Source organism: Oryctolagus cuniculus, chromosome 2, assembly GCF_051225735.1.
Source record: "Oryctolagus cuniculus isolate XC-2025 breed Fujian yellow rabbit chromosome 2, ASM5122573v1, whole genome shotgun sequence".
Lineage (NCBI taxonomy): Eukaryota > Metazoa > Chordata > Mammalia > Lagomorpha > Leporidae > Oryctolagus > Oryctolagus cuniculus.
Window position 1 is genome coordinate 117036525 of NC_142868.1, and position 24938 is coordinate 117061462.

The 24938-nt window shown below is 44.3% G+C and overlaps 1 protein-coding gene across 1 annotated transcript in view; it reads right to left on the bottom strand.

Annotated features, from left to right (window-relative positions):
* Window positions 1–24938, bottom strand: part of BUB1 (BUB1 mitotic checkpoint serine/threonine kinase) — a 51358-nt gene that overhangs the window by 11563 nt on the left and 14857 nt on the right. Inside the window, exons 7-18 of the mRNA XM_051836320.3 lie at window positions 23551–23603; window positions 23278–23462; window positions 21647–21798; window positions 15586–15818; window positions 14830–14888; window positions 12860–12988; window positions 12661–12771; window positions 11793–11892; window positions 10865–10946; window positions 8303–8477; window positions 5591–5675; window positions 1857–2095 (exon numbers count right to left, since the gene is read on the bottom strand). Of these exons, the coding sequence (XP_051692280.1) occupies window positions 1857–2095; window positions 5591–5675; window positions 8303–8477; window positions 10865–10946; window positions 11793–11892; window positions 12661–12771; window positions 12860–12988; window positions 14830–14888; window positions 15586–15818; window positions 21647–21798; window positions 23278–23462; window positions 23551–23603 (1603 nt within the window). The remainder of the gene's footprint in view (window positions 1–1856; window positions 2096–5590; window positions 5676–8302; window positions 8478–10864; window positions 10947–11792; window positions 11893–12660; window positions 12772–12859; window positions 12989–14829; window positions 14889–15585; window positions 15819–21646; window positions 21799–23277; window positions 23463–23550; window positions 23604–24938) is intronic.

The following is a 24938-nucleotide window of genomic DNA, read 5'->3' on the forward strand; positions in this document are numbered from 1 at the left end:
AAAAGCAAGCAGGGGTGGGTGTTACGGCATGGTGAGTTAAGCTACTGCCTGGGATGCCCACATCCCATTTCAGAGTGCTGGCTCAAGTCCCAGCTACTCTGCTTCCTAGCCTGCTTCCTGCTAATGTGCTTGGGAAGGCAGCAGATAATGGCTCAAATACTTAGGTCCCTGTCACGTACACGGGAAACTCTGATGGAGTTCGGGCTTCTGGTGTTGGCCTGATCCAGCCTTGGCTGTTGTGGGCATTTGGGGAGTGAACCAGTGGATGGACGATCTCTATATCTTCCTCTCAAATAAATCATTTAAAAAAGTTAAAAATAAACTTAAAAAACTGGTGGCTCTATAGTCATTTGCCATTTTATTTGCTTTATAAAGTAAAGTTAATAATTTGAAAGGCAGAGTGAAAGAGACAGGAGGGGAGGGAGAGAGAGGGCTATTTTCTATCTGCTAGCTCACTCCCCAAATGCCTACAACAGCTTGGACTGCACCAAACTAAAGCCAGGAGCCAGGCAAATCAACCTGTTCTCCCACATAGGTGCTAGGAACCAAGCACTTGGGCTATCATCTAAGGCCTCCGAGGTACATTAGCAGGAAGCTGGATGGGAAGTAGAGGCAGGACTCCATCCCAAGCGGCAGCCTGACTCCCTGTGCCAGGCCAGCCCAGTTCAGCTTTATAAATTTAGACCAACATTCACCTGTGGCAAAGGGAATCACGGCGGTCACAGCTTGCCCCACCTGCCTGAACTGCCAGATCCTGATGCTACAGCACAGTGCCCACCTGTCCTGAGGGCTTCTCTGGACATTATTCTGGCATGCTCAGATGGATACTCTTCTATTGTCCTTCTACTCACACCCACAAAACACTTCTTGACCGACATGCAATTTTGAATGTATAGGATGTATTTTGGGTCCACAAAAGGGAAATAATTTCTAAAGGGAAGAAAGAGTTCCTCTCCACTGTGGGGTAGTATTAAAAGTCCTGCTAGTGGCAGTCAGGAAAGACCCGGCAGTCACCACTTAGTGCTGAGCACATGCAGAGTACTGTTCCGAGCACTGGACACTGATCACCTCACTTGGTTCTTGCAACAAGCCTCCAAGGTAGGCACTCGCACCCCCTCCATTTCATAGAGAAGGAAAGAGGGGAATGGAAGGCTGAAGTAACCCTGGTCAAGATCATGGGACTACCAGGCTGAGTGAGCCGGGATAAGAATCTTGACAATCTGTCTCCTGAATCTTTTTTACACATGTTTTTGTTTGAAAGGCAGAGTAACAGAAAGATCTCTTTCATCAGCTGGTTCACGCTGAAGCCAGGAGCCTGGAGCTCCTTCCAGGTATCAGTCAAGTACCTGGGCCACCACCCGCTGCCTCCCTGGCACATTACCAGGAAGCTGGATCTCAAGGGCAGAGTAAGTAGGGCTCAAAGCAGATGCTCAGGGTGCAGGTATCCCAAGTGGCAGCTTAACCCACTGCACAACGTCCACTCCCAAAGTGTACTCTCAAGCAATGCATAAGACTGGCTCTGTGGAACAAGGCAGGGAGGAAGGGTTGCCTGCTTAACCTTGAGCCTCAGCAGACTTTTCTATAAATTGAGAAAAATGTGGAAATTAAATGTCTGGCACAACACAGACCCTCAAGGTCCAAATTCCTTCTTCCAACAGTAGTTCTTTTGATACCTTCTAAGATTACAGTAGGTCGAGCTGTCCTTCAGGCACCTTCCTGTCAGACTGCACTGTAACGCACTTACGCAAGTCAGTGACTGTGCTACCCTACGGTATTCAAGGTCCCCCTCTTTCAGCTCCTTTCACTGAGCAGCCTTTCCTCATGCAATCATCCTAAGACCAAACATCGGTGCATACTTGGAGCACTGGCAGTCCCAAGAGGACACATCTGCATCTCTTCTGCTTGGAGCCCAGCGATGGCATCTGGGGGGCCCTCCGCAGGGGCACAGGCTGCGTCTGTGAGCTTACACGCCTCCAGGCCCCACTGGGCCTCGCGGACAAGTGCACCGCCTGCTGCAGGCTGGCTCCGACGGTGTAAGGATGCTGAAGAGACGTCGGTGGGGAGTGCTTGTGCTGGGCTTGTCTCTTGAATCGGACTGGATGTGTGAAAGGGACAGAGCAGAAACAAAAGCATCATACAATTAGACCTCCGAGGATGCTCTGATCAACACTCGTGGGAGTGTGCCGTCATTTGCAGACATGGTGAGTGGGGACGAGGCAGCCACCCAGCATGCGCACGCCCAGCTGCACGGAGGGTGACGGCTTGCCTCCTTGCTTCAACTCTTTCACCATCAACAACATCCTTCTGTGGCACACTTAGTGCCACGGCTTTTGCCTGTGTGAGCTTTTTGTTGATTTCACTATTTAAAATACCCCCAAGCGTAGTCCTGAAGGACTATGCACTATTCCTCAGTGGAAAGGCTGTGATGCATGCTATGGAGAAAATACACGTATTAGATAAGCTTTATTCTGCACAAGTTATGGTCTTTTGGCCACAAATTCAACGTTAATGAGTCAGCAACAAACATTAAATAAGGTGCCGTGACCAGAGGCTCACAGGACGAGCCTTGTGTTCCCCCTAAGAGCAGTGGTTCAGAGTTCACTGATCCAGTGTTTGACTGACTTTACAGAACACAGAATAAGGAGTCCATTGTGTGTCTATCTCCACATACACACACCTCTCAGGCCTACGTTCACTATTATGTATTTCTGGGGCTTGCAGCCATCTAAAACACTGGCATTCCACACAGGTGCCAGTTCATATCCCAGCTACTCCACTTCTGATTCAGCTCCCTGATAATGGCCTGGGAAAAGCAGAAGACGGCCCAAGTGTTGTCCGGGCCCCTGACACCTACATGGGAGATCTGGATGAAGACCTGGCTCCTGGTTTGGGCCTGGCTCAGCCCTGGCAATTGCAGTCACTTGGGGAGTGAACCAGAAGATAGAAGATTTCACTCTCTCCTTCTAATTCTACCTTTCAAATAAATGAATTAAAAAAATAAATATTTGGGACTGGCGCTGTGGTGTAGCAGGTAAAGCCGCTGCCTGCAGTGCTGGCATCCCATCTGGGTGCCAGTTCGAGTCCCAGCTGCTCCACTTCCTATCCAGCTCTCTGCTATGGCCTGGGAAAGCGGTAGAAGATGGCCTAAGTGCTTGGGCCCTGCACTGGCATGGGAGACCAGGAAGAAATTCCTACTCCTGGCTCCTGGCTTTGGATCAGCACAGTTCCGGCCATTGCGGTCAACTGGGGAGTGAACCAGCGGATGACCTCTCTCTCTCTCAGCCTCTCCTTCTTTCACTGTGTTAACTCTGGCTTCCAAGCAAAATAAATAAATCTTTAAAATACATATTTTCATATAAATACATTTATACATGTAATTGCATACACTGATATTTTGTTATTTTTCTGTAATTTTTAAAAAATGAAATTCTTACTTTAGAATATTTTTAGACTTAATATAATATTGCAATTCCTTTATACTCCCCACCCAAAGTTCCCGAATGTCATCATCTCCTTTGACAGTGTTGTCCTTGTGAAAACAAAGCAGCATGTGCAATACTAACTGAACTCCAGACTTCACTGGGACCCACCAGCTTTCCCATCGCTGTCCTGCTCTGGGAGCATCGTGGACACTGTGCTGTATTAGTCTCTTGTCTCCTTCCTCCTCTCTCATCTGTGAGTTTCTCAGTTGTTCCTAGTTTCCCAAGACCTTGAGAGTTTTGAAGAGCACTAGTCAGGCATTGGGTTTCTGTGACTTTTCCCTCATGGCTAGGCTGGGATTACTGGAGTGTGGGAAGGACAGCATGGCAGGTGCACCCCTCTCACTGCATGCAATCACCGTGACTCACTGGCAATGCTGACCTCAACCACGCAGCAAAGGAGCTGCCAGGCTTCTGCATACTCCCACGGTGGATTCTACTGGCTGCATACACACTAGCATGTTCCACGGTTTTTACATATGGGAAATATTTCTAATGCTTTGTATCAGAATGAAACAGCTATTAGGGGTATTCATACACACTGCTAGTACACTGCTACTAGTAACATGAGTATCTGTTACTAGTAGACGCATAAAAGGCTAACAAATCCTTTATCCTTCTCCATGAGAATCCGTTCAGCTGAAATTCTAAGTCTCCCCTGGAAATCTGCAAAGGTCAACTGGCACTTTTTTTTTTTTTTTTTTATTTGAGAGGTAGAGTTACAGACAGTGAGAGAGAGACAGAGAGAAAAGTCTTCCTTCCGTTGGTTCACCCCACAAATGGCTGGTATGGCCGGCTCTGCGCCGATCCGAAGCCAGGAGCCAGGTGCTTCTTCCTGGTCTCCCATGTGGGTGCAGGGCCCAAGCACTTGGGCCATCCTCCACTGCCCTCCCAGGTCACAGCAGAGAGCAGGACTGGAAGAGGAGCAACCGGGACCAGAACCCAGCGCCTATATGGGATGCCGGGGCCGCAGGTGGAGGATTAACCAAGTGAGCCATGGCGCTGGCCCTGGCACTGTTTTTGTTGCTTATGGTAAAAATAACAATCATTGGTGAACTGAATCTGAACTGTGTGGATCTGGTAGGGACTCACAGCTTCAGGCTTCCTTGGGTATGATGACTCTTGTAATGGTCCTGTCCCTGGAGGGGACCTGAAAGCTCCATCAGTGGAGTTGCTGTAAGAGCTGTTAACCCCCATGGAGATAAGGCTTCTAAGCTGGGGAGCTCCAGCCCCTGGTCCTGTGTGAGGCCTATTTCCTTGCACGTGAGCTGTCCCAAGGGCGTAAAGACTACAGTTCCTTGGACAGCATGTGCCGTGCCAGCAACCGTGATTTCTGTTCTATAGATTTGTAAATTATTGCAAGCACAGCTTAGGATAGTCTTGTGAATGAAAAGTCTGGTGGGGCTTAGGAAGATTCCTGGTGGCAGCACGCACTGTGCCCATTGAATACAATTTTCAATTAAAAGACAAAAAAAAAATCTGTTTAATCAGCATTCCCTTTATCATTAGTGAGCTAGTTTCTGCATTATCTTCTCAGACACATTCTATTTTTGTCTTTCATCCGATCAAATTTATTTTCCGGGGTCTTAGATGAATGAGAGGTTGTTGGTAACAAGAGGCAGGACAGCAGAGTGGTGAGAACCAGGGCTCTGAAATTAGAGCATTAGGAGTTCAAATTCCAGCTCTGAAAGTTAGGAGTTAAATGACTGAATCAGTAGTCTGCCCTCTGAGACTTGGGCTCCTCGTTTAGAAGAGGGAAAAGCACATGCCTACCATATCTAATGGGCTATGAAGAAGCAGTCGTGTGTGCTCAGTCCTGCAATAGTTTTTGTTGGGGTTTGGGGCTGCCGAGGATCTGCAGTGCCGCTTGCAAGATGAGTGGAAATCCGTTGCAGAGAATGTTCCGCAGGGATCTGCTGCCCCAGTGTTTCCCTCTCTGCCCTGATGTGTCAAGGGCATCGGCCCACCATCGCACCTACATTCAAAGAGCTCCTGCAGACTGAGAGCTGCCAGCTGATACAAAGGCACTAGTCTTTAAGGGTGAAATTAAGTGACGTTACATAGGGAAAAGCAAAGCTGCAATGGAAACAGAATAAGAGACCCCCCAATACCTGGACTTTCTGTCTTTTGAGGGCTCCACCATGTTTTCTTTACAAGCAGCCAAAGGAGCATGGGTGTACCCTGTTGCAACATTTTCTGAAAGATACAGAAAATAAGAGACAGACTCGTGACATGTACATGTGCATGTGTACACACACACACACACACACACAAATGTGATTTGGTTACAAAGCCTGAGATTCTTTTTAACACTGATTTTCACTGTAATTTCAATCTAGTGCTGCATGGCAAAATATGCTGTAGATTCAAAATATGAGTGTGGGTGAAGGGAGCAGGCAGATCCCTTAAGAAAACCTACTTTACTATACCTGAGCATAACAATCCTTCAGGAAAAAAGTGTCCAGAAGGTAGCAGGTTCTGTGGGCAGAATGACCAGCCCATGGGGCTTAACGGCTCAGAGGGCAGGAAGAACCCCACGACAAGGACACAGAGTGTACAAGGCTGCAATGCTTGTAGAGGGCAGAGATTTCTGTGCCTTTCAGTTGAACACATTTTAGTGAATCAGCATTTAGTTGATTAAAATGACTGTCGTTAAGTCAGAAAACCACTTGGCAAAACTTATCATTGCTCTCTTAAAAATAAAAATCACAAGACAGAAATATAAACCACCAAGTGATGCTAATACTATATGAAGGCAATATTACAGATTAAATTTTGTCATATTCCCTCACTGAACAGGTGTTAATACTTGCTAGTGTTAGAACACTAGCTTCTGTTTATAGAATCAAAGTAGCAAATACTCCAGGATTAGCTAATGTTGACTTTTTGAAACACTCTCAACTGATTAGATTTCCTGAACAAACAACAAAAAACCAAAAAAAAAACCACACAAAACCTTTCCACTTTATTGAAGTGCCAGGCTTACTTTACATTTTGTAATTGTCTAAGTCTTAGCTAAACACTCCTAAAGAAATCTATCGTACTGGGTTAGTACTCTAAGAAAAAATTCTTACTCCATAGTCAAAAACTTTCAGGGCTACGGGTTCATAATTCCACTAAGATTCTCTTCCATCTAGTGAAGTGAAATTCTCTGGAAGTTATTTCATTGTTTTGGTAAATAACTCCTACTTTAAAAATGTCCCGGGGCCAGCACTGTGGTGTAGCAGGTAAAGCCATTGCCTACAGTGCCGGCATCCCATATGGGTGCGGTTTGAGTCCCGGCTGTTCCACTTCCGATCCAGCTCTCTGCTATGGCCTGGGGAAGCAGAGATGGCCCAAGTCCTTAGGCCCCCGCACCCATGTGGGAGACCTGGAAGAAGCTCCTGGCTTCGGATCAGAGCAGCTCCAGCCTTTGTGGCCAACTGTGGAGTGAACCAGCAGATGGAAGACCTCTCTCTCTCTCTGCCTCTCCTTCTCTCTCTGTGTAACTCTTAAAAAAAAAAAAAAAAAAAAAAAAGTTCCAGGAGGTATATAGCTGTTGATTTTCTTTTAAATAAGATTTTTTAGGAGCTGGTGCGTGGTGCAGTGGTTAATGCCCTGGCGTGAAGCGCTAGCAATCCCATATGGGTTCCGGTTTGAGACCTGGCTGCTCCACTTCCGATCCAGCTCTCTGCTGTGGCCTGGGAAAGCAGTAGGAGATGGCCCAAGCCCTTGGGCTCCTGCACCCATGTGGGAGACCAGGAAGAAGCTCCTGGCTCCTGGCTTCAGATTGGTGCAGCTCCGGCCACTGTGGCCAACTGGGGAGTAAACCAGCAGATGGAAGACCTCTCTCTCTCTGCCTCTTCTCTCTCTGTGTAACTCTGACTTTCAAATAAATAAATCTTTAAAAAATTTTTTTTAAAAATTTACTTAAGAGGCAGAGACAGAGAAATAGACCAAGGGAGCTCCCTACTGCTGCTCTACTTCTCAAATGCCCACAATCCCTGAGGGGTCAGAAACTCAGTCCAGGTCTCCCACATGGGTGGCAGAAGTCCAACCGTCACTGTTACCTCCCAGGGTCGGATTAGCAGGAAGCTGGAGTCAGAAGCCAAAGCCAGGTATTGACTCCAGGTAATCTGATGTGGGATGCAGGTGTCTTAACCGGCAGGTCAAATGCCAGCCCCAGCAATGATACAGATGATTGGTAAATCAATAGTTGTCAGAATGGTTAAAATATGGCCCATATTAGTCTGTGAGATGGCAAAGTCATACGTAAATTAGGATTCAACCCAGAACTATAAAGATCTATTAGATTGCGCGGGGGGGGGGGGGGGTCACACTTGGAATGGAGTGAAAATAGGATTATTTCTGAGTTTCATCATTACTACCTTTAAGCAAATCACTTAAAAAATTGAAAATACGATTTTACGAATATAGTAATTGGCTACATGTCTAAAATAAAATTTGTAGACACTTATTAAGGTCTAAAATGGGTTGTTTGTTACTCATTTATTCAATTATTTGTTACTCAAATAATTCCATGTCTTCTGCAGCCCTTTTATTTGTTATAAAGCAAAATAAATATACCTATACAAATGAGTTGGACTTTGCATACTTGCAAATGCTTCTACAGGCCTTCCCTTGTACTGCCTAGACAATTAAGACTTTATGAAGACAGTATGCCAAAGAAAAAACATCATACAGGTGATAATGCAATGAATGAATTTTAAGTTTTTTCTTTATGATTTTTTTCAAGTTTCCCATTTAGAATTTTCAAGAAAGCTATCACACTAAACGAACTGAATTTGGCATTAGGTAAGACACTCAAACAGTGTAATACACACCCTTATCTTCTAGAATGTGCACGGAGTCTGCGGGGAGCTTGTGGAAGGGTGTGGATGCGAGCTGGGCAGCAGACGTGAAGTCCCCGATGCTCTGGGGACTGGGTGCCAGGGTTTTGTTGCAGCGAGTACCCCACACGGTTGAGTCATCCAAAAACTCCTCGGCATGAGGCACTTCCTACAACAGATAAATGGAAAAGTGCAGCAATCTCCTTGCTTAGTCCATGAAATTTAACACATTCACACATTTGATTAAAAAATATGCAGAATCAGGAAGAAAGGGATGTAAGCCTCTGCTAACACACACTGAGGGTCTGTTCTTTTCCCTAGAACTGGAATAGCTCATCTCTTACACCCCCCTGTGGAGTCAGCATCACAAGGTCACATTTTTGTTTTCAACTTTTACATTATTTTTTTAAATCCCAAAAAAGAGTAGGTTTATAGAAGAGTTACAAAGACAGTAGTTTCCCATGTTGAGCTTCCTCTACTATTCAGTACCCTCTTATTCAACTTGGTATATTTGTAAAAATTAAACAATTGTTGTGACCATAGACTTTATTTGTACTTCACTATTTTACCTCTATCTTCCTTTTCTGTTCTAGGTTCTCACGTTACTTAGTCTCCTCACATCTGTGGCCATCTATGGGTCTTTCTTGCACTGACACTTTTGAATGCTGGTCAGGAACTGTGTAGAATGTCGCTCTCCTTGGAGCTCCTGTGGCATTTTCTCATGATTAGACGAGGGAACAACATCTGGGGGTAAAGGGCCCTTCTGACCACGTGAGAGGCCACATGCTGCCAACACGACTTACTGCCGGCGAGGCTAACCCAATCACTTGGTTACATGGTAGCTACTAGGTTTCCCCACCGTGAGCTCTTTTTCCCTTTTCCCTTCTCTGTTAGAAGCAAGTCCCCAAGTCTAGCACATATTCAAAACAAAGGGAGTTAAACTTCCATACCCCACAAGGAAGAACATGAAAAAATCTGTGGATAAACATTAAACCACCACAGTACTTAGTTAAGTAATTTCATTGAGATACTGGATGAAGCACTTGCAAATAAATACCCTGTTTCTTAAGGCCTTAGTCATTAATGTTAGTATTTACCTATGGATCTTGCCTGTAGCAATTATTACTGTGGGGTTCTAATGGTGATTTTCTTTGTCTTAAAGATTTATTTATTTGAAAGAGCTACAGAAAAGGGGAGAGACTAACGGTGATTTTCCACTGCCACTCATCCCTTCCACATCACAAGGAAATCTTCCATGAAGATTTTCCTTCCTTCCCCATTTATTTATGTCAGTATGGATATTGACTTTATTTTTGAGTTATAATCCAATACTACTTTATTATACTTATTTTTCTTATTCAAACTGCTGTAGACCATTGGCTCCTTCAGGCTGGCTCTGGGGTTTCTCGGATAGGCCGGCCTCTCCCTTTTGTAGGACACTTCCTTACTTCCTGGCATTACAAGATGGCCCAAGCTCATCTTACATTTTTGCTGCCCCAGTCCTAGAGTCAGATATTTCTCCAACGAAACAAAGGTTCAAGTTTTACAGTCTACATGAAAAAAGACAGAAACTGCAGAGTCAGGATTACGCTGGACAAACCCCTTCAGTTATCCAGCACATGTGGTTTGTGTATGTACTTCATTGTCTTCATAAATTCCACCCCATCTCTTCCAACACTGGAGGCAAAAATGCTGGCTGTTTCTTCAGGCAGTGCAGGCTAAAGCACTGGCTTAAGTTTAGGGCCAGGATGTATAGAAAATAGTGTTTTTTCCAATCCAAGCATATACAATAGAAAAAGCACACATAATTGAACAGTTTAGTAAAATGCATTTCCAAAGTAATGCTAAAATATTTCAAATCTAGTCTCTTATGTGGGAAGTTTTTAAGAAGATTAAACAATTCTTTAGAAGGATTAGAGCTGGACAATAATTATATTCAGATGAATCCACTGTGCTGTGGAATCAAAAGTTCAGCACAGCTTCTCAGCAGGGTGACGAGTGATGACAGCACAGCATCATTCTCTGGTCCGTCACAGCCAGAGGCCTGCCAGGCTGGGAAGATGGTGAGGAAAATGCACCATGGGCAAGTACTCAGCGATGGGATAGAAGTGAATATGGGCAGGACACATGGCTGCTGGAACGGAAGTCATGGTGGGCCACGGAACAGGGAGAGCTTGCCTGCTGCAGTATACTGATAATGCATCTCAGTTTAATTCAGATTTGCTGGGTTTTCTCCCTAATAGTCCGCTGTGGGCCTTACTTCGTAGATCTAAGAAAAATATATATCCCAGGAGCTTCCTCCTATCTACAAAGAATCTCTGTGGGCAAGGACCACAGCAAACTTGTTTCTATTTTCCATACCTTTCACAGGGTCTGGCACATACCAGGAATACCAACTGCTGAATAGTGTCCTAGGAGAAGCCCATTTTTCATATAACATTGCATCTTCCGGTACAGTTTTACATGGGCCATATCATTTCATTGGCATCATCAATGAGTACAAGGAAGAGGAAAGGTTGTTAGACCCACTTAACAGATGGAGTAGAGATTGCTTACATTTGGTTCTGAAGGAAATTTGCTGACAGAGCGTTCTCCAAAGGTTCTGGTCCCCGTGGGCTTATTTTTAGGCTGTGGCAATCTAAGAAAAGATATGCAAAGTTATGAACAGTAGCTTAAGGATGTAAATGCTATCACTTGAGTACTATAAAAGCACTCCACTTAGTCCTATTTAATGAGTTAATATTAACATAGACAGTGCTTGCTTTTGTAGCAGTCTAGCAAAACTGAATGCTAAATGAATTAACTTGTTAAAGCAGACTTACAGAAAACACAGAAATTTCTGAAACAGTGTCATCCATTAAAGACCAAGGATGCCACATGTTTTATTTCTGAGAGCTGACCATGCCTTTCTCTTTTCTACCTCAGTAGGAATTTCTTCCGGATTATGCTATCTGTAACTCACTCTGCCATCTCTTTTTCCATGGTTTACATGACTAAGAGAATTCATGGATTTGCCCTCCAGATATGGCTCTCTAATGGAATGTCCCTGCACTCGACCACAGATTCTCTCTGCATTACCCAACATACACCAATGGCTTTTCTGCTCATCAATCCTGCAAACATAAACATGGACACCTGTACTGGCGAATTCATTCATGTCTAATACAAGTTCCAATCTACAGAATCCCTCATTTCTCTTATAACTTATGTCCTGCTAGTTTCCTTTTGCTTTTGCTGTGGGAGACTGCTCGCTCTCTTGGATTCCTGCCAGCACCACAGACCTGAAGAACTCGAGCAATGTGCTCCCAATCACATGGACAAAAGGCTCCACAGTGGCAGAGCTGGCAATGGAACCCAGACCATCTGATCCACAGTGCATACTCCGCCTACCACCACCTTCAGTGCTGGAGGCGCCTCTGCAGGCCCCAAGACACGGGGACACATGCATCTCTCCTGATGTGATTTTAACCAGATGTTTCTTTACCCGTAGTTTTCTTTGTTTCCATCTTCAAACACAGGAAAAGTAGAAGTCAGTGTAGAGATAATATTATTGACTCCCCAAGCCCCAGAAGATCCTGCATTTTCTGCAACAGAATAGAAAAAAAAAATCATTTCATTATTATGTTAGGAAAAAACCCTCACTATCTTTTACTTTAAACCTCAACTACAAAAAAAGAAAAAGAAATAATGGCTTATGGAAAAGAACTGATACCAGTTTTTTAAACACTAGAAGATACAACAAGTCACTGTGCAGTGAGATGAAATGACCCAATGGTCAGAGAGTCTGGCACTCAAGCCCCAGAGTTCCTGCCACATTTAAAGCACGGTGGTCCATCAATCTCCAAGACACTGCTAGTGTCACCTGACTCACAAAAAAGAGGCTCTTGTTGCTTGTGTTCTCCATTTCCTATATGGAAGAGCTAAGTGTCTGGCTTTTCATTTCACGAATTAACCTTCTAGATTTACATATATTTTTGCTCCTGAATCTAATCAATTCCTACTTATGTTTATTATTATGTTCATGGCTTACAGCATGAATCTTGACTCTAGATACATGAGGGCCAGCTGCTGGCTTCCAGCACTTCATCCTGGCCACTTGTCTGCTGGGTGGTCTCAAGTCACCCCTTGGGTACTCGGCCCTTCCTGCCCACTCCCGCCCACAGGGACCATGTCCTTCTTTAGCACTCACACACAGAACACCTCCTCAAACACTGTCATATTTTCATTTCATTCCACTGCTCTTGTGTGACAAGCTAGTCAAGGGAAGGGCTACATCGTTTACAAAGCTTGATGTTTCCTGTGGCAATCATTCACAACGTCATATACATGGTAGCTTCAACATAAATTATTACTTTGAAACTGGGCTTCAAATGCATCTTCATTTTGATCTAGAGATGGCCATTCATCTTTGTCATCAGAGATGTCAGGAAGAGTAGGAGCCTGAAACATATTCATGATGAAACCTTAAAGAACAGAAAGAATACCTGTAAAAAGGTTGCAAAAGACTTCCAGTAACTTCTCACATGCTACACACTCAACAAAATGCTTTACCTAATGCTTCTTTCGTGTGCACAGTGGGAGAAGGCTGCACTTTGGATGGCGTTGCTTGAGCCATTCCCAGGGATGTGTTTGGAGTTGTGTGAAAAGAACCTGTGTTAGCAACCTTGTGTGCTTCACACCCTAGGAAAGGAAAGGCCACACAATATAGTGTCAGTACACAAGCCAGAAGGCACACAATCTAAGTAATCTATTACAATTACACCAGCTTACCATCATCTATAGCTATCATTTAAGACTTCCACTGGGGCTGGTGTTGTGGCACAGCAGGTTAAATAGCCGTGACATAAGCATTCCATATGAGCACCAGTTGGAATCCTGGATGCTCAGCTTCTGATCCAGTTCCCTGCTAATGTGCCTGGGAAAGCAACAGAAGATGGCCCAAGTCCTTGGACCCCTGCCACTGACATAGGAGACTGGGATGGAGTTCTAGGCTCCTGGCTTTAGCTTGGCCCAGGCTGGCCACTGTACTCATTTGTGGAGTGAACCAGTGGATAGAAGATCTCTATTTTTGTCTCTCTGCCTTTCAAATAAATAAATCTATCTTTTTTATGACTTCCATTATTAGTGCTTTCATATATTTCATGTCTATATTTATAGAACAGTCCCACAGATAAGGAAGGCAAGAATCATTCTTTTACAGAAAAGAAAGCAAAGGCTCAGAGAGTACGTGTTTGGTCTGAGATCATACAAAATCAGCAGCTTTGTCCCAAGTTTCCCATTTGCTCCATTGTACCCCAAGGACTACCTGTTCCTGGAAACACTGTAAATCTAAGACCAGCTTTCCATCTCACTCGCATGGACACAGACAACAGGGCACAAGGCCATGCGCAGCCTGGGCCCGTCTGCTCAGGTTCACTCACCTTCCTCTTCCTCCTGCTTCCCTGACTACGCTGGCTTCTCTGTCATGCTTTGAACACTCTGTGGATATTCCTGCCCAAGGGCTCAGCACTCGCTGCACCCTCTGCCTCAGACAGACTCCCCAGGCTAGCTGTGTGGGCAGCACCTTCCTTCAGGTCTTTGCCCAAAGAGCACCCTCTCTCACAGCTCAACCCCACAGCCCAGTGCAAAATTTCCTTCTCTCTTCACTTGGGTGAGGGTTTTCATCCTTTTAGCTCATGGTCACACTCCTAGCTCCCAACAACAGTACTGGAAGCCAGCAAGGGCTCAGTGAGCCTGGGTTCAATGAATGACTCTCCTGTTTGGAACAGCCCTGCTCCCCACTGGCATGTCAGCGGAAGGGATACCTCAGATACTCAGGAGGAAACAAGTGAAGACCCACTCTGTGTGTCTTTTTTTTTTTTTTTTTTTTTTTTAAATATTTATCTACTTGAGAGACAGAGAGTATGTGTTCCTACCTACTGGCTCACTCTTCAAATGACCACAATGGCCTGAACTAAGCAGAAGCTGGGAACTGGGAGCTCAATCCAGGTCTCCCAAGTGGGTGGCAGGAATCCAATTACTTGAGCCATCACCGCTGTCTCCCAGGGCTTGCATTGGCAGGATGCTGTAATCAGGAGTCAGAGCTGGGTGCAGAACCCTGCCAATCTGATATGGGCATGCACTGTGGACTAGCACTGTGACTGCTTGGTCAGACATCTGGCCCTGTGTCTCTTACACAAATGCTTTCACTAAATAGCAGCAAATAGTAGTACAATACTCCTAATTAAACACTGAATCATTTTTCCTATCTAACATACTAAAGGTGACTCTATTTTTTTCTAAGAAATTTAATTAAAGGTTTTTTTCCCCCACAAATTAAGTTTTGAAAGGACTCTAAACTAACAAAATGTGACTAGAAAATTAAAATGGCCCAAGTTTAAATAACTCCTATACTCCAAGCCCAGGGACACTAACACTTTTTAGATTTATTAAGATCTGAAGGCTACCTAAACCACAACCACAAAACAGACCTCTGAGACACCCAGACGCGTCTTGGCAAATCCATACCCATGAAGCATTACCTTCTCTTGTCTCTGCTCTGCTCTGCGGCTTGAATTCATGAATATTTTGACTTATATACCTGCAAGAGAAACCTCTTGAGACACACTAAAGAATATACGCTGGATGTGTTAAGAATCCTTGACTAATTTTCAAGAGACAATAGTAAGAGAATTAAGTCAGTGATTACAAGACTGCTAACATACAGATGCAACTGGTTAGCTCTACAGTGTAACTAGATGAAACAGTCATTTTGTTTTGAGGAAAAGCACTCTTACAAACAAATGCCAGGCACTATATGTTTGTGTGACAACAGTGATTCTATATCTTACCACCACAGTAACCATCCCTGTATGTGGTAAGAGGGGACAATGGCTTCAGCCCAGCACACGGAGCTGTGGATATCAATCCCAAGCTGCTCCAGCAGGAAGACACAAGGGAATGTGAGATGCATGGACAGTGACATCCCACCAAAACCAGGAAGCAAAGGCAACTGCAATTCAACTGCTTTATGCTCTTTGGTTACAAAGAGAACACTAAGGTTCAGGGTATGGAAACTTTCCAATTCAAGAGGAAAGTATGAAGGTAAAACAAATACTCAGACAGAGGCATGGAATAAGTAAGCTTGAAAGATTTGGGGCCAATGTTTTGATGACTTGGTTTTTCAACAACATACCCAGCTAAAAGTCATTTTTAAAAGCAGGAGCCACTCATCTTTTACATACTGTAGATCTATGCCATTCACATTGTGATCACCTTGAGGACCACCTCCAGCGTACCTGGAGTCTGTCGCTGGCTGGGCTGGCAAAGGACCAGCAGGTGCGATGGTCTGGCCGACGGCGGGAGGCACCAAAGCCGCAGTAGTACCATTTGCCACAAGAGGAACAGCAGCAAGTGCCTCTCTGGGTTTCTCACCCGCGTGCCTTGAGGTTTGCTGATGGATGGCTGGAAGACATGGAGCTGTGGGTTCCTGCTGGGAGCCTACAGCTGGCCTCACATGTGCTGAGTTAACCTGTCAGGCAAGCAAGTAGACAGAAACAACACCATGAAGTCCGAAACATTACTAAGCAGGAATGAGACAAAGCATAGCATCTGTCCTTGGTAGATAGATCCCCTCACCTTTTCAGCATTCTGAAACGGGCAGCCAACAACAAAAGAGACCACTCTATGTGACAGATGCTTCTAACCAGATACAACTGGCAGCTCATACTTCTAACCACGGAAAAATACTCAGCCTACACACGTGTACCGGTATTGCTGAAGTATCCCATTTCTCTTCACTGGACTTTGGGTAAAAATCAACAACCTATGTTAGCAAATGCTTATGAAGGTGGTCCCTTCATTAAAATATCCCTGGTGGCATTTTCTCTATGAGGCATAGGCAATGTAAATATTATCTGCTATAAAAATATGGCTCACAATAAGAAAGAGAATATACTTTTCATTTAAAATCTTTCTACTCACACATATTTACACTGCGATGAACACTTGAATGCTACAAGGTGAAAAGCCACGGACTGGGGTTTGTGGTATAGCAGGTTAAACTGTCACTTGGGACACCCTCAATCCACACTGCAAGGCCTGGGATTGAGTTCCACCTCTGCTTCTGATCCAGCTTCCTGCTAACACACACCCTGGGAAGCAGCAGATGATGGCTCAAGTACTTGGGTCCCTGCCGCCCACATGGAGACCTAGATTGAGTTCTAGGTTTCTGGCACAGCTCTGGATGTTGTGAGCATTTGGGGAGTGAACCAGCAGATGGAAGGAGGTCTCTGTCTCTGTCCCTCTTTCAAATAAAAATTTTAAAAAATTAAAAAGAGAGCTGCAACCTTTAAAAAAGAATGTTAATTGGGGTCAGCACTATGGCATAATATGCTAAGCCTCTGCCTGCAGCAATGGCATCCCATGTGGGAGCCAATTCATGTCCCAGCCACTCCAGGTCTCTGTTTATGGCCTGGGAAGGCAATGGAGCATGGCCTAAGTCCTTGGGCCCCTGCACCCACATGGGAAACCCATGGGAGAACCATAGGAGACTCCTGGCTACTGGCTTTGGATCGGCTCAGCTCTGGTTGTCGTAGCTATTTGGGGAGTAAACCAGCAGATGGAAGATCTTTCTCTCCCTCTCTGTCTGTAACTCTACCCTTCAAATAAATACATAAAAAAATCTCTAAAAAAAGAATGTTAATTCCTCACCATATAAAATATCCTAAAAATTAAGAAAAATACATTTATAAAAATAATTACATAGATAAGTGAACAAATATAAAAAGTTCATCCTTACAAGTCATCAAATAAGGTAACTTAAAATGACCTACACTACTGATTTGCCAAATTAATAAAGGTTAAAAATAATTTCAAAGAACTATCAATATATATAATGCCAAAGAACTATTTTGGGAAATAATAATCACAGAATTTCTCCATCAGATAGCAAAACACACAAGGAAGGGCTTTAGTAACGCACAATATAGAATGGTGAAGAGACTCACTGACTAAAACAAAAATGTAGATAATTTTAGAAATGGACCTTGTGTGCACACACACAGAAACTTCTGTGATAGAGATTTTAAATTAATGAAGAAGCTGAGCTGGTCAATAACGACAGGGACAACTTGCAATCCATTTGGAAAACATATCCCACATGACCCATATGCACAAGTTGGTTCCTTAAAGAAAGGCTTTGGACTAAAGACACAGCACTAAACATGTGCCGTGTCATCCACACACCCCCCCCCCCCCCAATGATAGTGCAGGAACTCGAACACCTAAAGCAGCTGCTGGAGGGAGCAAGGGCACGAGTCTCTGATCTCTAGAGAAGTTCAGAATCTGCAATACTAGTTACACCTCACAATGGAAGTGAAGGTAGAGCTAAAAACACGAATGTGGAAGAAGAAAGGGTAGGGAAGGCAGTTCCCACGCCCCACCATGCAGCAGACAGAGGTCTCCTTTCTGGAGAAAGAGGCCCCTGGACTAGGGCTGCCCTGAGAAGCAGAAGGACCGAGTCAGTCTGCTTGCTCAGGGAGGACCTCTTGTCCCTTTCCTTGGCTTCCCAAACGCCAGCAGCTCAAGTTCACACTCTGAAATCAAAACATTCTGCTCTCAGGCCTCCATCTCCCCAGGAAATACACCTCCCAGTGAAGCCCCACTCACACAGCTACAGCTTCCTATGAGCCTTCCCAGCTCTGAGTTTGGATGAGAATACAGGAAAGAACATCAGACATCTCACAAAGGGCTTTCAATACAAAGAGTACAGAGTGAAACACATAAATGACACGTAAGAACAGGAAATCAAGGATTCTGAGACAGAAGGAGAAAAAATTAATATCCATCCTTAGACTAAGATATAGTGTCACAAAATAAAAATAGGCAGCTATGAAAATGAGCATTCATAACAAAAAAGCAATTAAGGAATTCAATAAGAAGGCCATAAAAAGATGGAGCTGGCACCGTGGCGCAATAGGTTAATCCTCTGCCTGTAGTGCCAGCATCCGATATGGGTGCCGGTTCTAGTCCCGGCTGCTCCACTTCCAATCCAGCTCTCTGCTGTGGCCTGGGAAAGCAGAAGATGGCCCAAGTGCTTAGACCCCTGCACCCACGTGAGAGACCTGAAAGAAGCTCTTGGCTCCTGGCTTCAGATTGGCGCAGCTCCAGCTGCTGTGGCCAACTGAAGAGTGAACCAATAGATGCAAGACCTTTCTGTCTCTCTCTCACTGTCTGTAACTCTTCCTATCAAATAACTAAATAAAATCTTAAAAAAAAAGGCAATAAAAGTAATGAAATCTAGAAAATTGGGAGGGGAGGGGAGGACAAAGTAGTAAAAGGGTGAAAAAAGCTAAGGAAGTAGGATGTTCAGTCTAGAACAGCCTAAGAGAGAATACATATGGGGGAACATTATTTAAAATAAACGCACCAAGCAAAAGTCCCAGAATTGCAGGGTTAAGTAACAGAGCAAAGACAAACGTCAAGCACATGGCACTCCCATGATATAACGTGTACACAGATGAGCTTGTATACTCTAGAGGACATGGGGTCACGTTCATGGAACCAGGAATTGCAACGACTTGGCTCCTCAACCCCGACAATGGAGTCAAAAGATATGGATGAGATCCCGAGTGGCTCTGAGGTCAGAGCTTTCCCAAGTAACCAGCAAAGCATGCGAGTAGGATATGATGATTTTTAGGCACCTAAGAGATGGCAACAGGTTAACTCCTCGACTATACCTTTGTGTTTTTTTTTTTTTTTTTTTTTTAAATTTATTTATTTACGTGAAAGAGTTACACAGAGAGAGAAGCAGAGGCAGAGAGAGGTCTTCCATCCGCTGGTTCAGATGGCTCCCCAGATGGCCACAATGGCTGGAGCTGTGCTGATCCAGCGCCAGGAACCAGGTGCTTATTCCTGGTCTCCCATGCGGGTGCAGGGGCCCAAGGACTTGGGCCATTCCCCACTGTTTTCTCAGGCCATAGCAGAGAGCTGGATTGGAAGTGGAGCAGCCGGGACTGGAACCAGTGCCCAAATGGGATACCGGCACTGTAGGCGGCGGCTTTTACCCGCCATGCCACAGTGCCAGCCCCTCAACCACGCTTTTATAAAAACACTACTGGAGACATGCACCTTCAAAACAGGGACCGTAGGAGAATTGCTGACATGGGAACCAGGGATACACCCCAAGGGAGGAGACGGGGTGGTCAGTTGCAGAGAGGCCAGCCTGCAGGAGGAAGACAGGAGCACTGGCAGGCATGGGGTCAAGCACAGGGAGAGGAATGGAGCTGATGAGTCTGAACACAAGGAAAGGGTGTTTTTAGTTTCTCCAGAGTGTGGGGAGAAACACAAGAAAAACAGAAAAGAGAAAAATAATGATAATTATTTTTATAATTTTGTGCAACTACCTAGGAAAAACATAAATTACACAAAAAGGGAAATTCAAATAATTAAGGAAAAAAATGGGAGCCAATGCTCTGGCTTAGTGGGTAAAGCCGTTGCCTGCAGTGCTGGCATCCCATATGGGTGCCGATTTGAGTCCCGGCTGCTCCACTTCTGATCCAGCTCTCTGCTATGGCCTGGGAGAGCGGAAGATGGCCCAAGTCCTTGGGCCCCAGCAACTGCGCGGGAGACCCAGAAGAAGCTCCTGGCTTCGGATCAGCTCAGCTCCAGCTGGTGCAGTCATTTAGGGAGTGAACAAGGGAATAGAAGACCTATCTTTCAAATAAAAAAAAAAAACCAATTCTTTAAAAAATATTCTATAATTTCAAAAGTATTTTCACTCTTCCATGAAGAGAAATCTAAATAGTCAAGAGATTTGCTGGCCTTCTAATACTTTTATTAAAAAAAGAAACAACCAAGTAGAAAAAAATGGACAAATCCATCAATTTAGAGAGAAAAAAATAGACACTACATATACATCTAAAAAAATTCAAATCTACCTGTGTGTCAGGGGTAGAAATCTGTAGAACTAACATTATCCAAACGTACATAAGAAGCAGACACTTCAGTGCACTGCTGATGCGTGTGCAGTTTCTGAGGGCACACTGCCGGGAAAGCTAGAATCTAAGCGACTCCACTTTTATCTTTCTAGAGAAATAGCTTCATAGGTACAAGAATGCTCACTGCAGCGTGACTCACAGCAGTTTCTACATGACACATGCCTTTCTGTAAGATCTCTCTGCAACACTAGTCAAAGAGCTGTAAGACATGCGGGAGAAAAGCAGAAAATAAGCCTTATTTATGCAGAAACTTCAACTGCATGCATGTGCATATTGATGCACATGAGTGAACACAAACTGCAGCAGTGAGCCATGAAGGAAAGTACTCATTTGTGCATGCATATACATCTACTACCACGCGCCCCTCACATACATACATATATGCATGCACATACAAATATACATACACAGCTTTCATTCAAGTTCTAAAAAAAAATCAACTGATCATGTACTATTTATTTATTTGAAAGATTTACACAGAGAGAGGAAAGGCAGAGATAGTGAGGTCTTCCATCCACTGGTTCATTCCCCAATTGGCTTCAATGGCCAGAGCTGTGTCAATCCAAAGCCAGGAGCCAGGAGCTTCTTCCAGGTCTCCCATGTGGTTGCAGGGGCCCAAGAGCTTGGGCTTGGGCCATCTTCTACTGCTTTCCCAGGCCATAGCTTAGAGCTGGATCAGAAGTGGAGCAGCTGGGTCTTGAACTGGTGCCCATAAGAGATGCCGGCTCTGCAGGCACTGGCTTTACTTGCCACGCCACAGTGCTAGCCCTGGTCATGTACTTTTATAATTTTCAAAATAGATAAGAAAATAAACTGCTTTATTTTCAGGATCTCCTATGCCATTGATAGATATAAACTATGTGAAGGATTAAGCAATCATATAGCTTAATGTATCTCCAATGTCACCCATTTATTAATTAATAATTTTAAGATAATATATGTGGTTCTACCACTCACTACCTTGCTCCTCTTCCAACGTGAAACAATAGCAAACAGAAAATAAACCCACATGACAAATTAATCTAAATACATAGTCAAATACTCATTTTATAATATGGTCCTTGTACAAAAACCAGAAAAAGGACTATACGTACCAATACAAGAATGTAAACATGTAAGCACGTGCCGCTCATGCTCTCACACATCCACACACACTAAACACACCACTTGCTCTGTTCTGTAACTTCCTTTCCTCATTCTATCTTTTGAACCTCACTCTGCATTAAATTAGCACACAATTTTGGCAAGTTGCGAATTTAATCAGCAGGATTAACTCTTACAATAGAGCACAGCAAGGAGCAAATCAATGCTCTCAGCAGCCCCTGGGCACAGGACGCACCAGCGTGGAGCATGTGTGTACCTCAGGCCTCTCCTGCAAAGTGGGCAGGTCCTCGTGTGACGTCTCCACCACTTGATGCAACTTCTTATGAAGTTCATCCATTTTCTGCTTTAGAAGCTGTTCTTCAAAAGCATTCGCTTCTTTCTTTTTCATATAATGTCTGTCTTCGTTCACTTTAGGAAAGATAAAGAATAGTTGGCATACAAAGCTTAAATCTCAGCCATCGGAGGGATACATGCAAAACAGGTTTAGAGTTGTATTTTTTTAGGATGCCATTTCTTATTTTTTTCCACATTTAATAGGTTTTAGAAATGACATTTGTATAACTTTCTAATTATAATTTTTACCTGCCCTTTCTAAATTATAATTTTATGTTAAGTTCAGAGTATCTAAGTTACAAAAATATGTTGATCAACAATATTTGATAATAGCATAATGCAGTACCACACACTTCCTGTAAAACCATCATGATGTTTCAAATCAGTTGAAAAATGGCTCTCATTTCAACTGTTAAAAGATACAAATTTCTATGGACTTCCTAGGAAGAGGTGACAGGGAAGGGCACTCCAGCATCAGGGCATCAGGCACCTGCAGTCAGTGGGTCCCACTTCCAGACCTGGTTCTCACAGCAACACCCAGGCCAATCAGAATCTGGCAAGTGAAAGGCACAGCAAAATAATAGGTCTTCTGTGAGGGTTTAACTGACTGAAAAACGATGAGCAAAAGAAAGGCCCGCTGCACAGCTATAGCAGAAAAATCTCGGTGTAAAATCCCTGAGGGAAACAAAGGCTAATTTTCCTCTCTGTGAGGGACACACTGTTACAGCAAAGCAGTTTCCTCCTGAGGAACAAAACTGAACCCACTGCAACAGCCATAAACGACACAGCCCTTTGATCAGGACAGGGCTCTCTGCAGTAGGTGTAGATCTTGGAAGATACCACCTCAACTACAGCCCCTAGCCTAATCCTTTTACAGTACAAATCATGACCTAGAGATATAGTTATTATATTTATAAGTTTAAATTCATATGTAGAATGCTGAAAATACCAAGTATCTATTTCACAAAAATTAAGGCAACACTTGCTACTATAAGCTTTGCTGCCAACAATGGATTTAGTCCTTGGACCCACGTGGCTGCCCTGCAGGTGTTGAAGATCGATTCCTGGGATGAGTTCATCCTTAGGATGAGCTGGAGACTTCCACAGTCTCTGCATAGTCAAAAATGAAATCATACTTAGTCAAAAAATGAAATTACTCAGAGATGAGTATTATTTTAAGTGACATAAGAATTAACTCAGGGGGCCAGTGCTGTGGCATGGCGAGTAAGGCTGCCACTTGTAGTGCCGGCATCCCATATGGGTGCTGGTTCTAGTCCCAGCTGCTTCACTTCCTATCCAGCTCTCTGCTGTGGCCTGGGAAAGCAGTGGAAGATGGCCCAAGCCCAAGCCTGTAGGCCCCTGCACCCACGTGGATCCAGAAGAAGCTCCTGGCTCCTGGCTTTGGATTGGCACAGCTCTGGCCATTGCAGCCAACTGGGGAGTAAACCAGCGGATAGAGGACCTCTCTAACTGTGACGTTCAAATAAATAAATCTTTTTATATATATATATATATATAAAAAAAGAATAACTCAGAATGTAAGACTGTAAGTACCCCATTGCTCGTGCTTTCTCCGTTGATTGTATTTCTGAGCTCGCAGTTCTTCAAAGGAAAACTCTGATTCCCCGCGGATAAGCTTCTCCTTACAGTACATGACGACCTGCTGAATGTCAGCTTGGGCTGCCACAGACGAGTGTGCAGAATATTCTGATTTGGAAATCATGACTACCCTCTGTTCCCTACAGGGGGAAAACACATGATTTACAACACTGTATTGAGGTAGCTCTAAAAGGAAACTAAACGGACTAATGTACTACTGGTACTTGCTTATTTGATTCTTTATCATGAGCTGAAGATACCACTCCAGGAAGTTCTGAACCCTGTAAGACAGAAAGTAAACATAAGCATTCACTTATCTGAAAAGAAACGCTCACAAAACAAAATGAAAATTCTGGAGGCAAGGGGGCCTTAATCTCAGGCACATTTATGTGTTTTTTTTTGACAGGTAGAGTTAGACAGTGAGAGAGACAGAGAAAGGTCTTCCTTCCGTTGGTTCACCCCCAAATGGCCGCTAATGCCGGCGTTCTGTGCCGATCCAAAGTCAGGAGCCAGGTGCTTCCTCCTGGTCTCCCATGCGGGTGCAGGGGCCAAGCACTTGGGCCATCCTCCACTGCACTCCCTGGCCACAGCAGAGAGCTGGCCTGGAAGAGGAGACAGAATCTGGCGCCCCAACCGGGACTAGAAAATGGGGTGCCGGCACCGCAGGCGGAGGGTTAGCCTAGTGAGCCGTGGCGCCGGCTATGTGTTCTTTTAAAATATGCTGTATATCCGAAGATGTAGTCTGTATCATCAATGTTATGAAAATTTTGCCAACTACAGAGCCCAATTAGAAAGAAAATTTCTGGGGCCAGTGCTGTGTGTAGCAGGTAAAAACCACCACCTGCAGTGCCGGCATCCCATATGGGTGCCAGTTCAAGTCCCAGCTGCTCCACTTCCAATCCAGCTCTCTGCTATGGCCTGGGAAAGCAGTAGAAGATGGACCATGTCCTTGGGCACCTCTCCTTCTCTCTCTCCCTTTCAAATAAATAAATAAATCTTTAAGGAAAAAAAAAAAACAACTTCTACTCGGTAGTAGAGATGCGCAACAATCTCCCTTCAATTCATGGTCCAGGAGCTGGGCTGTGTGCAGGGAATTCACAATCAAATAGCTATATTAAAAAAAAATTAACAGTTTCTTCTGGTACTACTCGTACCCTCAGGGTACACCTTACACGTCACACTATGAACTGGGGCAAGGAATGTGACCAGAAGAAAGACCCATCTTGTTGTCTACAAACCTAGACAGGGTATTAGGCAAGCAAGTGTAGGATGTAAACTGTACCACCTATCAAGTTTACAGATGTACAGTCTACATCTAGGAACGTGCTACGTCAACAAGACCTGCACACGCCCTTCCACTGGGTCAAGCTTCAAGGAGGTCCCTGGAGAACTTTGAAAGTGCAAACACAGAATGAAGAAGGGAGGCTGCTGGAAAATCTGAGGCTGAAAGGAGAGATCCGAGCAGTTCGCATGCTCATACGCCTTCAGGACAAGAGACCTTGATAGGGACAGAAGACAGGCACAACCAGAGTCCATTTTCTCCCACTGGAATGGCAGGGAAACGTGCAGTGATATTCACTGATTGGTGGCAGAAACTGACAAGAAGTCATCTGATA